Genomic DNA, 15,000 nt, shown 5'->3' with positions numbered 1-15,000 from the left:
GGGACAATTTCTTCGATCTCATGGCTTGGTGTTTTCTCTGACATGCACTGTCAACTGTGGGACCTTATAATGACCGATGTGTGCTTTTCCAAATCATGTCCAATCAATGTAATTTATTACAGGTGGACTCAAATCAAGTTGTAGAAACATCTCAAGGATGATCAATGGAAACAGGATGCATCTGAGCTCAATTTCAAGTCTCATAGCAAAGGGTCTGAATACTTATGTAAAAAAAATTTTTTAATTACCTTTGCAAAAATGTCTAAAAAACTGTTTTCAAGTTGTCATTATGGGGTAATGTGTGTAGATTGATGAGAGAGAAAACAGATTGAATCAATTGTTACGTAACAACATGTGGAAAAAGTGAAGGGGTCTGAATAGTTTCAGAATGCGTTGTTATACTTCATTAACGTGGAAATTGTCAAAGTAAACATAAGAACGATGGTCAAAGACAGGACTAGACTGTTGGTGATGAAGCAATAATAATAATAAGTGGTAATTATATTAACAGCAATTTACAACCCAGAATAATAAGGAATAGACAAATATGACTAATCACACTCTACTTGCTGTCTACTTCTCACTGTCTGTCCCTCAGGTTGTGGAAGGAGGACACACATTTGGCTGATAAAACACAGTATTTAGTTTTTCACCATGTACGTATTTACATTGATCTTCATCATTTACAGTAAGTTTTCAAATTCTTCATTTTGTTTTTATAATTTCGGGGTAGAATTTCTTACTTCAAAATATCTGTCACAATTTGACAGAAGATGCAGCTCTATCTATCTCTTCCTGAGGGCAGAATGAGCACAGCCTGTCCTCTTTAGGTAATCAGGTTTGCCTGGGACGACCGGTCTCTATGGCCCACCTGTCTCTATCTCCCTCTCTCCCCAATTCAAAGGGCTTTATTATTATGGGAAACATATGTTTAGATTGCCAAAGCAAGTTAAATAGATAATGAGCAATAGTGAAACAAACTTTACAAAATTAACAGTAAACATGACACTCACAAAAGTTCCAAAGGAATAAAGACATTTCACATGTCACATTATGTGTATATACAGTGTTGTAATGATGTGCAAATAGTTAAAGTACAAAAGGGAAAATAAATAAACATAAATATGGGTTATATTTACAATGATGTTTGTATGATGATGTTCACTGGTTGCCCTTTTCTTGCTGCTGTGATGGCACACTGTGATATTTCACCCAGTAGATATGGGAGTTTATCAAAATTGGGTTTGTTTTCAAATTCTTTGTGGGTCTGTGTAATCTGAGGGAAATATGTGTCTCTAATATGGTCGTACATTTGGCAGGAGGTTGGGAAGTGCAGCTCAGTTTCCACCTCTTTTTGTGGGCAGTGTGCACATAGCCTGTCTTCTCTTGAGAGCCAGGCTTGCCTAAGGCGGTCTCTCTCAATAGCAACTCTATGTTCACTGAGTCTGTAGATAGTCAAAGCTTTCTTTAAGTTTGGGTCAGTCACAGTGGTCAGGTATTCTAGTTTTTTTGTGAATTCTGTCCAATGTGTCAAGTAATACTCTTTTTGTTTTACCTGTTTGGATAGGTTTCTCAATTTCTTTCTTAGGTTTTTGCATTCTTTATGAAACCATTTGTCATTGTTGTTCATATTCTGTTTGAAATGTTTAGATTTGACAGGGAAGCTGAGAGGTCAAATATACTGTTTAGTTTTTCTACTGCCAAGTTTACACCTTCACTATTACAGTGGAACTTTTTTTTCCAGGAAGTTGTCTGAAAGGGATTGAATGTGTTGTTGCCTAATTGTTTTTTGGTAGGTTTCCACACTACTTTCTTTCCATCTATAGCATTTCTTAATATTATTCAGATCCTTTGATTTGATGCCTCTTGATTGGTTATTGCTCTGTTGAAGTAGAGTGTGATTTTGCTGTGGTCTGATAGGGGTGTCAGTGGGCTGACTGTGAACTCTGAGAGACTCTGGGTTGAGGTCAGTGATAAAGTAGTTGTCAGTACTACTGCCAAGAGATGAGCTATAGGTGTTCCTACCATAGGAGTCCCCTCGAAGCCTACCATTAACTATGTACATACCCAGCGTGCAACAAAGCTGCTGGAGATGTTACCCGTTTTGTTGGTTATGTTGTCATAGTTGTGTCTATGGGGGCATATGGGGGAGGGAATACTGTCACCACCAGGCAGATGTTTGTCCCCTTGTGTGCTGAGGGTGTCAGGTTCTTGTCCAGTTCTGGCATTTAGGTCGCCACAGACTAGTACATGTCCCTGGGCCTGAAAATTATTGATTTCCCCCTCCAGGATGGAGAAGATGTCTTCATTAAAATATGGGGATTCTAGTGGGGGGATTTAGGTAACACACAGGAGGACATTTTTCTCTGTTAAGATCATTTCCTTTTGAATTTCTAACCAAATGTAAAATGTTCCTGTTTTGATTAATCTAATAGAGTGAGTTAGGTCTGCTCTATACCAAATGAGTATACCTCTTGAGTCCCTTTGCTGTTTCACACCTGGTAGTTTGGTTAATCGGACCACCAGCTCTCTGTAACCTAGAGGGCAACCAGTGGGTCCATCTCATCTATACCATGTTTCTTGTAGCATGACAATTTCTGTGTTTCTGATTTATTTGTTGAAGTCCAGGTTCCTGCTCTTTAGGTCAAAGGCAGATGACCTCAGGTCTGGGATGTTCCAGGATGAGATAGTGTAGGCTTTGTGTCCCATAAAGTGTCCAATGTTGTTAGTCGTGTGGTTTGGCCTTGAACCAGTAAGTGTGAGCAGAGCCTGCTGAGCATCTGGTACATGCCATTGGCTTGGTCTAGTGTAAGAGTGGGGGATGGGCCTGTTTGCCTGGTCATGGCCTGGGTGTATGTGTGACTCTCTCTCTCTCTCTCTCTCTCTCTCTTTTATCTGTCAATGGGGCTGTGTAAACGCTGGAACACAAGTCTCAGGTTCACAGTTCACCACTTGAGAAAATTACATTCAAGATAGCTTGCAGTGTTATAGATACTGGTCCTAAGCAGAGATTTAAACATTTTTTTAGAGGGTAAAGGTTAGAGGGTTTTGTTGTGTTTGGAATGATTTGATTATTTTGCATTACATTTTCAATCGCTCTGTTGTCATTTAAGCTTTTTTGAATTTGTTTTTATCCTCTTAAGAATTCCAACATGTAGTGATTTTCTTATCATTCTACTTAAAATAAGACGTTATATATCTGCAACAACAATGCAACAGTGATCCACTAAACTGTAAGCCCAGACTTCCTCTATCTCTAATCGACCTAGCATCCAGGGGGTGTACTGTACATCAAGCTACTCCACTACAGAAACAGGAGATAGACTTGTGTCCTATGGGCTGTTCTGACTCATACAAGGTGTAGCCTACTAACTTCCTACTCATTGTCCCTCCTGGTTGTCTCCTCCCTCTCTCTTGTCTCTTTGCAGTAACGAATTACAACAACGTTGTGGAGGCCCAGTCAGATTCTGACGATGAGGACAAGCTACACATAGTGGAGGAAGACCCTGATGGAGACAGCACTGTGCCAGAAGACACCTCCGCAGTATTATCCCAGAACGGGACGGAGACGCACCAAGACACCTGGGATGGAGGTAAAACGCCAGACCATACAATACAGAACATACTGAAGAACTCCCTCATTCTCTCTCTCTCTCTCTCTCTCTCTCTCTCTCTCTCTCTCTCTCTCTCTCTCTCTCTCTCTCTCTCTCTCATTTTCTCTCCCTCTCTCCCACTCTCTCCCTTCCTCTCCCTCTCTTTCTCTCTTTCTCTCTCTCTGTCACACTTTCTCTCACCACATACAGAACATCTACATTTACATTTTAGTCATTTTGCAGATGCTCTAATCGAGAGCGGTTTACATTCAGTGTTTTCAACTAATTTTAGTAGGAAAACATCTCAGATATCACAGTCATTGCAAGTAGACCTTTCTTCGAAAAGACAGAAAAACGTATTGCCGCTGTGAACGCAAGGAACAGAACATACAACCACAATGCATGTTTGTTAACGTCTTTTCATTGACCGTAGACCAAGTTCCACTGATAATGGAAGTGACACGTCATGCAGGAAGTAGGACAACAACATTTACATTCTGTTGCTCCAGAGAGACCAGGGGTTTGAGAGCCATGGCTTCAACTGAGAGTTTCCTGTTTCCTTTAACACCTGAATTGGGAATGTACTTACATGGTCTCTGTTATTTCACGTGTCTTAAAGCAGTGAGTTAGAGTCTACCTTCCCGACTAGGACTGGCATCCTATTCCCTACGTAGGCCCTATGGCCCTGGTCAAAAGTAGTGCACTGTAAAGGGAATAGGTGTGGTTAAGATGCCTCTGTAGGTAGGGTCTGTTTTTGCAGATGTGCTGTAGTATTGAAGATTGTTTTCTCTCTCTCTCAACTATATACTATTTCTGCTTCTCTCTTCTCTCTCTCTCTCTCGCTCTCTCTCTCTCTCTCTCTCTCTCTCTCTCTCTCTCTCTCTCTCTCTCTCTCTCTCTCTCTCTCATTTCAAATTCAAGGGTTTTATTGACATGGGAAACATACATGTATGTGTACATTGCCAAAGCAAGTGAAGTAGATAATAAACCAAAGTGAAATAAACAAGAAAAATTAACACTTAACATGACACTCACAGAAGTTCCAAAAGAATAAAGACATTTCAAATGTCATATTATGTATATATACAGTGTTGTAAGGATGTGCAAATAGTTATAGTACCAAAGGGAAAATAAATAAACATAAATATGGGTTGTATTTAAAATGATGTTTGTTCTTCACTGGTTGCCCTTTTCTTGTGGCAACATGTCAAATCTTGCTGATGTGATGGCACACTGTGGTATTTCACCCAGTAGATATGGGAGTTTGTCAAAATTGGGTATGTTTTCGAATTCTTTGTGGGTCTGTGTAATTTGAGGGAAATATGTGTCTCTAATATGGTCATACATTTGGCAGGAAGTTAGGAAGTGCAGCTCAGTTTCTACCTCATTTTGTTGGCAGTGTGCACATAGCCTGTCTTGAGAGCCAGGTCTGCCTACGGCAGTCTCTGTCAATAGCAAGGCTATGCTCACTGAATCTGTACATAGTCAAAGCTTTCCTTAATTTTAGGTCAGTCACAGTGGTCAGGTATTCTGCCACTGTGTACTCTCTATTTAGGGCCAAATAGCATTCTAGTTTGCTCAGTTTTTTTGTGAATTCTTTCCCATGTGTCAAGTAATTGTCTTTTTGTTTTCTCATGATTTGGTTGGGTCTAATTGTTTTGCTGTTCTGGGGCTTTGTGGGGTCTCTCTCGCTCTCTGCCTCTCTCTCTAGTTAGACTAGAATATCTCAGACACACTCATGCTGAGAACAAAATGTTTATTTGTTAGTATTGCTGAAACCAGGCCTGCATGACTCCACTTTCCGTGCTTTGGCAAATCTTTCCCTGCTACGATGTCAGCCCTGCATGACTCCACTCTCCCTGCTAGGGCGAGTCTTTCTCTGCTACGGTGAGTCTTTCTCTCGTACGGTGAGTCTTTCCCTGCTACGATGAGTCTTTCCCTGCTACGGTGAGTCTTTCCCTGCTACGGTGAGTCTTTCCCTGCTACGGCGAGTCTCTCCCTGCTACGGCGAGTCTTTCCCTGCTACGGTGAGTCTCTCCCTGCTACGGTGAGTCTTTCCCTGCTACGGTGAGTCTTTCCCTGCTACGGTGAGTCTCTCCCTGCTACGGCGAGTCTCTCCCTGCTACGGCGAGTCTTTCCCTGCTACGGCGAGTCTTTCCCTGCTACGGCGAGTCTTTCCCTGCTACGGCGAGTCTTTCCCTGCTACGGTGAATCTTTCACTGCTACGGCGAGTCTTTCTCTGCTACGGTGAATCTTTCTCTGCTACGGCTAGTCAAAAGTAGGGCAGGGCTCTCCAGATCTGTTCTTCCTGTAGGTTTTTGTTTCAACCCCAGTTGTAACTAACCTGATTCAGCTTATCAATCAGCTAGTTATTAGAATTAGGTGAGCTAGATTAGGGTTAGAGAGAGAACCTACAGGATCGTAGCTCTCCAGGAACAGGGATAGAGAGAGAACCTACAGGATGGTAGCTCTCCAGGAACAGGGTTAGAGAGAGAACCTACAAGATGGTAGCTCTCCATGAACAGGTTTAGAGAGAGAACCTACAGGACGGTAGCTCTCCAGGAACAGGGTTAGAGAGAGAACCTACAGGACGGTAGCTCTCCAGGAACAGGGTTAGAGAGAGAACCTACAGGACGGTAGCTCTCCAGGAACAGTGTTAGAGAGAGAACCTACAGGACGGTATCTCTCCAGGAACAGGGTTAGAGAGAGAACCTACAGGACGGTATCCCTTCAGGAACAGGGTTAGAGAGAGAACCTACAGGACGGTATCTCTCCAGGAACAGGGTTAGAGAGCGAACCTACAGGACGGTAGCTCTCCAGGAACAGGGTTAGAGAGAGAACCTACAGGACGGTAGCTCTCCAGGAACAGGGTTAGAGAGAGAACCTACAGGACGGTAGCTCTCCAGGAACAGGGTTAGAGAGAGAACCTACAGGACTGTAGCTCTCCAGGAACAGGGTTAGAGAGAGAACCTACAGGACGGTAGCTCTCCAGGAACAGGGTTAGAGAGAGAACCTACAGGACGGTAGCTCTCCAGGAACAGTGTTAGAGAGAGAACCTACAGGACGGTAGCTCTCCAGGAACAGGGTTAGAGAGAGAACCTACAGGACGGTATCCCTTCAGGAACAGGGTTAGAGAGAGAACCTACAGGACGGTATCTCTCCAGGAACAGGGTTAGAGAGAGAACCTACAGGACGGTATCTCTCCAGGAACAGGGTTAGAGAGAGAACCTACAGGACGGTAGCTCTCCAGGAACAGGGTTAGAGAGAGAACCTACAGGACGGTATCTCTCCAGGAACAGGGTTAGAGAGAGAACCTACAGGACGGTATCTCTCCAGGAACGGGGTTAGAGAGAGAACCTACAGGACGGTAGCTCTCCAGGAACAGGGTTAGAGAGAGAACCTACAGGACGGTAGCTCTCCAGGAACAGGGTTAGAGAGAGAACCTACAGGACGGTAGCTCTCCAGGAACAGGGTTAGAGAGAGAACCTACAGGACGGTATCCCTTCAGGAACAGGGTTAGAGAGAGAACCTACAGGACGGTAGCTCTCCAGGAACAGGTTGTTTGAATCCATTCCATTTGCTCTGTTCTGGCCATTACTATGAGTCGTCCTCCCCTCAGCAGCCTCCTGTGTTGTCCAGTAACCCAGTGCCAACACTGTGGACAGGTGTAGCATGTACTAACTAACTGTCCATTTGGAAACAGTTGTGGCTTCTAATCCCTCCAGCTGCTCCCATCTGTCTCACACAGTATACTCCTCACTCACCAAATCCCTCTTACACCAGCCAAGGTTCTTCATGACAAAGAAACACACTATCTTGGTTGAAAAGGGATTCAGTGCCAGAGAATGCAACCAAAGCATTTGATTAAAACATTTTTTTTTAAATCACATCACACTTTGTGAAAATTGTTGAAGAAAATGTAAATTTGCTCCATCCTCCTTTTGTTGGTGTCTTTTCTGAGAGAAGGAGAGAAGGACCGGGGTGGTGGGTCCTCCATTTTTGTCTTGGTTTAATTTCCCACTGTTGGCGCCACCCGGCTCCTCTGTATGGTACTGGGTATTAGTTGTGAGGCTGGGAGCTTTTAAGAACCTGGCTGATTTTCAGAAAGCAGAGAGGATGAGGGTCACTCCACCTGGTGTTATGGACGGACGGACGGACGGACAGACAGAATGAGAACAATAATAAATACAAGTAATGCTCTCTCTCTCTCTCTCTCCGAATAACCCTGGTCTTCAGGTGTTTGGAAATTGCTCCCAAGGATGATCCAGACTTGTGGAGGTCTACAATTCTTTTCTGAGGTCTTTTTCTGATTTCTTTTGATTTTCCCTCAATGTCAAGCAAAGAGGCACTGAGTTTGAAGGTAGGCCTTGAAATACATCCACAGGTACACCTCCAATTGACTCAAATTATATCAATTAGCCTATCAGAAGCTTCTAAAGCCATGACATAATTTTCTGGAATTTTCCAAGCTGTTTAAAGGCACAGTCAACTTAGTGTATGTAAACTTCTGACCCACTGGAATTGTGATACAGTGAATTATAAGTGAAATAATCTGTCTGTATACAATTGTTGGAAAAATTACTTGTCATGCACAAAGTAGATGTCCTAACCGACTTCCCAAAGCTGTAGTTTGTTAACAAGAAATGTGTGGAGTGGTTGAAAAACAAGTTTTAATGACTCCAACCTAAGTGTATGTAAACTTCCGACTTCAACTGTATATGGTAGTAGAGATCTATATGGCTGTAGAGATATATATGGCTGTAGAGATAGATATGGCTGTAGAGATATATATGGCTGTAGAGATATATATGGCTGTAGAGATATATATGGCTGTAGAGATATATATGGTAGTTGAGATATATATGGTGGTAGAGATATATGTGGTAGTAGAGATATATGGCTGTAGAGATATATATGGTAGTAGAGATATATATGGTTGTAGAGATATATATGGTTGTAGAGATACAGTGGGGCAAAAAAGTATTTAGTCAGCCACCAATTGTACAAGTTCTCCCACTTAAAAAGATGAGAGAGGCCTGTAATTTTCATCATAGGTACACTTCAACTATGACAGACAAAATTAGAAAAAAAAATCCAGAAAATCACATTGTAAGTATTGTGGAGTGGCAGTTTATATCATACCCCCCAAGACATACTAACCTCTCACCATAACAACAACAGGGAGGTTAGCAGTTTATATCATACCCCCCCAAGACATACTAACCTCTCACCATAACAACAACAGGGAGGTTAGCAGTTTATATCATACCCCCCAAGACATACTAACCTCTCACCATAACAACAACAGGGAGGTTAGCAGTTTATATCATACCCCCCAAGACATACTAACCTCTCACCATAACAACAACAGGGAGGTTAGCAGTTTATATCATACCCCCCAAGACATACTAACCTCTCACCATAACAACAACAGGGAGGTTAGCAGTTTATATCATACCCCCCCAAGACATACTAACCTCTCACCATAACAACAACAGGGAGGTTAGCAGTTTATATCATACCCCCCAAGACATACTAACCTCTCACCATAACAACAACAGGGAGGTTAGCAGTTTATATCATACCCCCCAAGACATACTAACCTCTCACCATAACAACAACAGGGAGGTTAGCAGTTTATATCATACCCCCCAAGACATACTAACCTCTCACCATAACAACAACAGGGAGGTTAGCAGTTTATATCATACCCCCCAAGACATACTAACCTCTCACCATAACAACAACAGGGAGGTTAGCAGTTTATATCATACCCCCCAAGACATACTAACCTCTCACCATAACAACAACAGGGAGGTTAGCAGTTTATATCATACCCCCCAAGACATACTAACCTCTCACCATAACAACAACAGGGAGGTTAGCAGTTTATATCATACCCCCCAAGACATACTAACCTCTCACCATAACAACAACAGGGAGGTTAGCAGTTTATATCATACCTCCCAAGACATACTAACCTCTCACCATAACAACAACAGGGAGGTTTAATATTTGTGCGTCTGTAACTGTGTTCGTTTTTTTTGAGAGTGAACGTAATGGCTGCCGTCACCGTAGGAGATTGGCCTGATAATACATTTGACGTTACTGTGTTAAAGCAGACGGAGGCTGTTAATGTTAGATATTACTGCTCTGTCGGAACTAGAAACACAAGCATTTCACTACACCTGCAATAACATCTGCTAAACATACGCATGTGACCAATAACATTTGATTTGATTTGATTGTACATTTTATTAGCAGTGCCTCTTTCAGCCAGCCCCACCCTCCTCTCAGCCAATCCCAACCTCCTCTCAGCCAGCCCCAACACTCCTCGCAGTCTCTTTCAGCCAGCCCCACCATCCTCTCAGATTCTTTCAGTCAGCCCTACACTCCTCTCAGCTTCTTTCAGCCAGCCCCACCCTCGTCTCGGCCAGCCCCACCCTCGTCTCGGCCAGCCCCACCCTCCTCTCAGCCAGCCCCACCCTCCTCTCAGCCAGCCCCACCCTCCTCTCAGCCAGCCCCACCCTTTTCTAAGCCTCATTCAGCTGGCCCCACCCCCCTCTCAGCTTCTTTCAGCCAGCCCCACCCTCGTCTTGGCCAGCCCCACCCTCCTCTCAGCCAGCCCCACCCTCCTCTCAGCCAGCCCCACCCTCCTCTCAGCCAGCCCCACCCTCCTCTCTGCCAGCCCCACCCTCCTCTCTGCCAGCCCCACCCTGCTCTCAGCCAGCCCCACCCTCCTCTCAGCCAGCCCCACCCTCCTCTCAGCCAGCCCCACCCTCCTCTCTGCCAGCCCCACCCTCCTCTCTGCCAGCCCCACCCTCCTCTCAGCCAGCCCCACCCTCCTCTCAGCCAGCCCCACCCTCCTCTCAGCCAGCCCCACCCTCCTCTCAGCCAGCCCCACCCTCCTCTCTGCCAGCCCCACCCTCCTCTCTGCCAGCCCCACCCTCCTCTCAGCCAGCCCCACCCTCCTCTCAGCTGGTTATGTATTGGTTGCCTCTCCTCCTTTTTGTCTTCATCGTTCTATAGCAGGTTGGCATTTATTGGGATGAATCATCTACTGGAGGCAGCCACAAAGCCATCAAATCTGATTTTTAACCTTAACCCTAACGCTTAACACTGCTATCCTTATGCCTAACCCTAACCTTGAATGAAGACCAAAAAAGCTAATGTTAGTTTTTTTATAGAATTTTTTTGATACAGCCAATTTTGAGTTTGCCCCTGGCCCATCTAGTGGAAATCGCTCAGCTCTGCCTCCAGGACAAGATTCATCCCAATAAATGTCAACCTGTCACATTCTACACTTATGCTGTTTTTAGGAATGAAACACTTTCTGTGTTGTTTACCGGTTTAAATCAAAATGCCACCATGGATAATAGAACAGTCCATCAGCGGGTCGAGTCGATGTTTAACTCGGTTAATGAACGAGCTTGTCAAACAACATAACTTTTTAAAATTACGTTTGTCAATTGTACAACACAGTACCTTTTGTTGGTAATGAATGTCTGGCACCTGCCTTTTCTCACAAAGCTCCAGAGATCAGCACATTGTCTTTAGTCATGTATAGTTATTCAGACACTAGAGACCAGTCATTGTTACACACTGAAGTTAGTGGCTGTGTTCCAAATAGCGCCCTATTCACTAGTGCACTACTCGGACCTGGTCTGTGGTCCATATGGGCCCTGGACAGGAGGCTGCTTTGGGGCCTGATGTTAAGAAACAGGAAGTTAAGGTCAAAGGTCAGTGGAGCTGGAGGCAGCTGTTAAATCACTAACACGCCCAGACGCACGCACACACACACAGTCACACACTCTCTTTCCCTCTCTCTCTCCCTCTCTCTCTCTCTCTCGCTCTCTCTCTCTATCCAGATCTCTCTCTCTCTCTATTCAGATCTCTCCCTCTCTCTCTCTCTCTCTCTCTATCGCTCTCTCTCTCTATCCAGATCTCTCTCTCTCTCTATCACTCTCTCTCTCTATCCAGATCTCTCTCTCCATCTCTCTCTCTCCCTCTCTCTCTATATCGCTCTCTCTCTCTCCCTCTCTCTCTCTCTATTGCTCTCTCTCTCTATCCAGATCTCTCTCCCTCTCTCTCTATCGCTCTCTCTCTCTATCCAGATCTCTCTCTCTCTATCCAGATCTCTCTCTCTCTATCCAGATCTCTCTCTCTCTATCCAGATCTCTCTCTCTCTCTATCCAGATCTCTCTCTCTCTCTATCCAGATCTCTATCTCTCTCTATCCAGATCTCTATCTCTCTCTATCCAGATCTCTATCTCTCTCTATCCAGATCTCTATCTCTCTCTATCCAGATCTCTCTCTCTCTCTATCCAGATCTCTCTCTCTCTCTATCCAGATCTCTCTCTCTCTCTCTATCCAGATCTCTCTCTCTCTATCCAGATCCCTCTCTCTCTATCCAGATCTCTCTCCCTCTATCCAGATCTCTCTCTCTCTGTCCAGAACTCTCTCTCTATCCAGATCTCTCTCTCTATCCAGATCTCTCTCTCTCTATCCAGATCTCTCTCTATCCAGATCTCTCTCTCTCTATCCAGATCTCTCTCTCTCTCTATCCAGATCTCTCTCTCTCTATCCAGATCTCTCTCTCTCTATCCAGATCTCTCTCTCTCTCCATCTCTTTCTCTCTATCCAGATCTCTCTCTCTATTCAGATCTCTCTCTCTATTCAGATCTCTCTCTCTATCCAGATCTATCTCTCTATCCAGATATCTCTCTCTATCCAGATCTCTCTCTCTATCGCTCTCTCTCTCTATCCAGATCTCTCTCTCTCTATCCAGATCTCTCTCCATCTCTTTCTCAACCCATTTCTCTCCTGCTGCATACAGCTTGAAATACTTTGAGTGTTTGTTCTAGCCTGCCTGGAGTGGCAGATGGGTGGGGCTCTCGCCTTTTCAACTATTCTATTGGTGCCAATAGTATTTCCATCCAGGTCTGATGATTTCCTGTTTTTAGTCCTCACTGATATTGAACATCTGCCTGTTCCATTGAGGCTCTGACTTTCAATGGGAATTACTAAAGTCTGATGAGTCACAGAGAGATCAAAGCACTAATTAAAAGGAGGAGAGAGGTAGAGGCAGAGCGAGAGGCAGAGCGAGAGGCAGAGGCAGCGAGAGGTAGAGAGAGAGGCAGAGGCAGAGAGAGAGGCAGAGAGAGAGGCAGAGAGAGGCAGAGAGAGGTAGAGCGAGAGGTAGAGCGAGAGGTAGAGCGAGAGGCAGAGCGAGAGGTAGAGCGAGAGGCAGAGAGAGAGGCAGAGAGAGAGGCAGAGAGAGAGGCAGAGAGAGAGGCAGAGAGAGAGGCAGAGAGAGAGGCAGAGAGAGAGGCAGAGAGAGGTAGAGCGAGAGGCAGAGCGAGAGGCAGAGCGAGAGGCAGAGAGAGAGGTAGAGAGAGAGGCAGAGAGAGAGGTAGAGAGAGAGGCAGAGCGAGAGGCAGAGAGAGAGGCAGAGAGAGGCAGAGAGAGAGGTAGAGCGAGAGGCAGAGAGAGAGGCAGAGAGAGGTAGAGAGAGAGATGCAGAGAGAGAGGCAGAGAGAGAGGTAGAGCGAGAGGTAGGACTGTTTTGGAGTGCTGGTAAAGCATGAGGTCATGGGAAGTGAAATGGTTGAGTTAAACTTGAGGGTTAGCAGGAGTCCTGTAGCCTGGGCTCCTCCCCTCCTGTTATGAGAGGGCCTTCAGCAGCAGAGCCCATAGAAATATAATGAGTAGAACCGGCCCGAACCTCTGACCATGGCAATTTGACTGGTGAATGGGGATTCTAATTCTACTCATTCTATTCTAGTTTAATGATATGGTTCTCTCAGTCTGCACCGGTCCCTTTCTGGGTTTCTCTAAACAGGAAGTGGCGGGGTCTGCTGGCACAGGTCCTGGCACCGTTTAAAATACTTAATTCCCTGTGGCAAATGCTTTCGCTGTCTGCAGAAGTGTTCAGTCGTCGTAGCGATGGTTTCAGCTCCACTAGCTGGCAGAGGAAACCAATAAGAGCTGTTCTCTTCAGGCTGTGAACAGGTATCTGTAATTGACTGTCAATCATCCTAACGATATCCATGGCGATAGGTTGGATTCTATCACATTTGGGAGCCTATTGAGAAGTATGTGGTGTTAATTAGAGGAAGTGGAGGAGGGGTGGTGACGGAGGAAGAACAAAGACAGTACCAGACAGTATGTCCTCAGGTCAAACACACACACATATCACACACATCACACACACCACACACACCACACATCACAACACACACACCACACACACCACACACACACACACACACACACACACACACACATCACACACACCACACATCACAACACACCACACATCACAACACACACACCACACATCACACACACCACACACACACACACACACACCACACATCACAACACACACATCATACACACCACACATCACAACACACACACCACACATCACACACACCACACATCACACACACCACCACACACAAACACGCACATCTCATCACACACACCACACATCACAAAACACAGACACACACGCACATCTCATCACACATCACACACGCACATCACGCACACACACACACACACACACACACACACACACACACACACACACACACACACACACACACACACACACACACACACACACACACACACACACACACACAACGTCTTATTATACTTTTTGGGAACCAACAATTGATTCCCATTTAAAACCCTAACCTAAACTCCTAACCACTAACCCTAATTCTAACCCTAACCCTTAATCTAACCCCTGAAATAGCCTTTTTACAAGTGAGGACTGGCAAAATATCCTCACTTTTTAGTTGGTTTACTATTCTTGTGATGACTTCTGGTACTCACAAGTATAGTAAAACATGTACACACACACACACACACACACACACACACACACACACACACACACACACACACACACACACACACACACACACACACACACACACACACACACACACACACACACACACACACACACACACACACACACATCCTCAGGTCACATCCCTCTTTAGTGTCACCTTTTAATCAATCTTAATGATCTCATTACTGGCTCCAAATCTCATTAAAACTACAGAGAAAACACATGCTTTGCATTTACTACAATATGCCCTCTCTCTTGAACTCAAACACATTGTTTTGTCGACCTCTCTCTGTCTCTCTCTCTCTCTCTCTGTCTCTCTCTCTCTCTCTGTCTCTCTCTCTCTCTCTCTGTCTCTCTCTCTCTCTCTCTGTCTCTCTCTCTCTCTCTGTCTCTCTCTCTCTCTCTGTCTCTCTGTCTCTCTCTCTCTCTGTCTCTCTCTCTCTCTCTCTGTCTCTCTCTCTCTGTCGCTGTCTCTCAATTCAATTCAATTCAAGGGCTTTATTATCATGGGAAACATATGTTAAAATTGCCAGAGTA

The 15,000-nt window shown here is 44.8% G+C and overlaps 1 protein-coding gene across 1 annotated transcript in view; it reads left to right on the top strand.

The window, feature by feature from the left end:
- LOC139387271 (zinc finger E-box-binding homeobox 1-like) overlaps window positions 1-15,000 on the top strand; it is a 93,483-nt gene that overhangs the window by 64,772 nt on the left and 13,711 nt on the right. The window contains exon 2 of the mRNA XM_071133384.1: window positions 3,429-3,593. Within this exon, the coding sequence (XP_070989485.1) occupies window positions 3,429-3,593 (165 nt within the window). The remainder of the gene's footprint in view (window positions 1-3,428; window positions 3,594-15,000) is intronic.

Source organism: Oncorhynchus clarkii, chromosome 28 (genome assembly GCF_045791955.1).
Source record: "Oncorhynchus clarkii lewisi isolate Uvic-CL-2024 chromosome 28, UVic_Ocla_1.0, whole genome shotgun sequence".
Classification (NCBI taxonomy): Eukaryota; Metazoa; Chordata; class Actinopteri; order Salmoniformes; family Salmonidae; genus Oncorhynchus; species Oncorhynchus clarkii.
The sequence above is the reverse complement of the archived record's forward strand: the minus strand, read 5'-3'. Positions and strand labels throughout refer to the sequence as shown.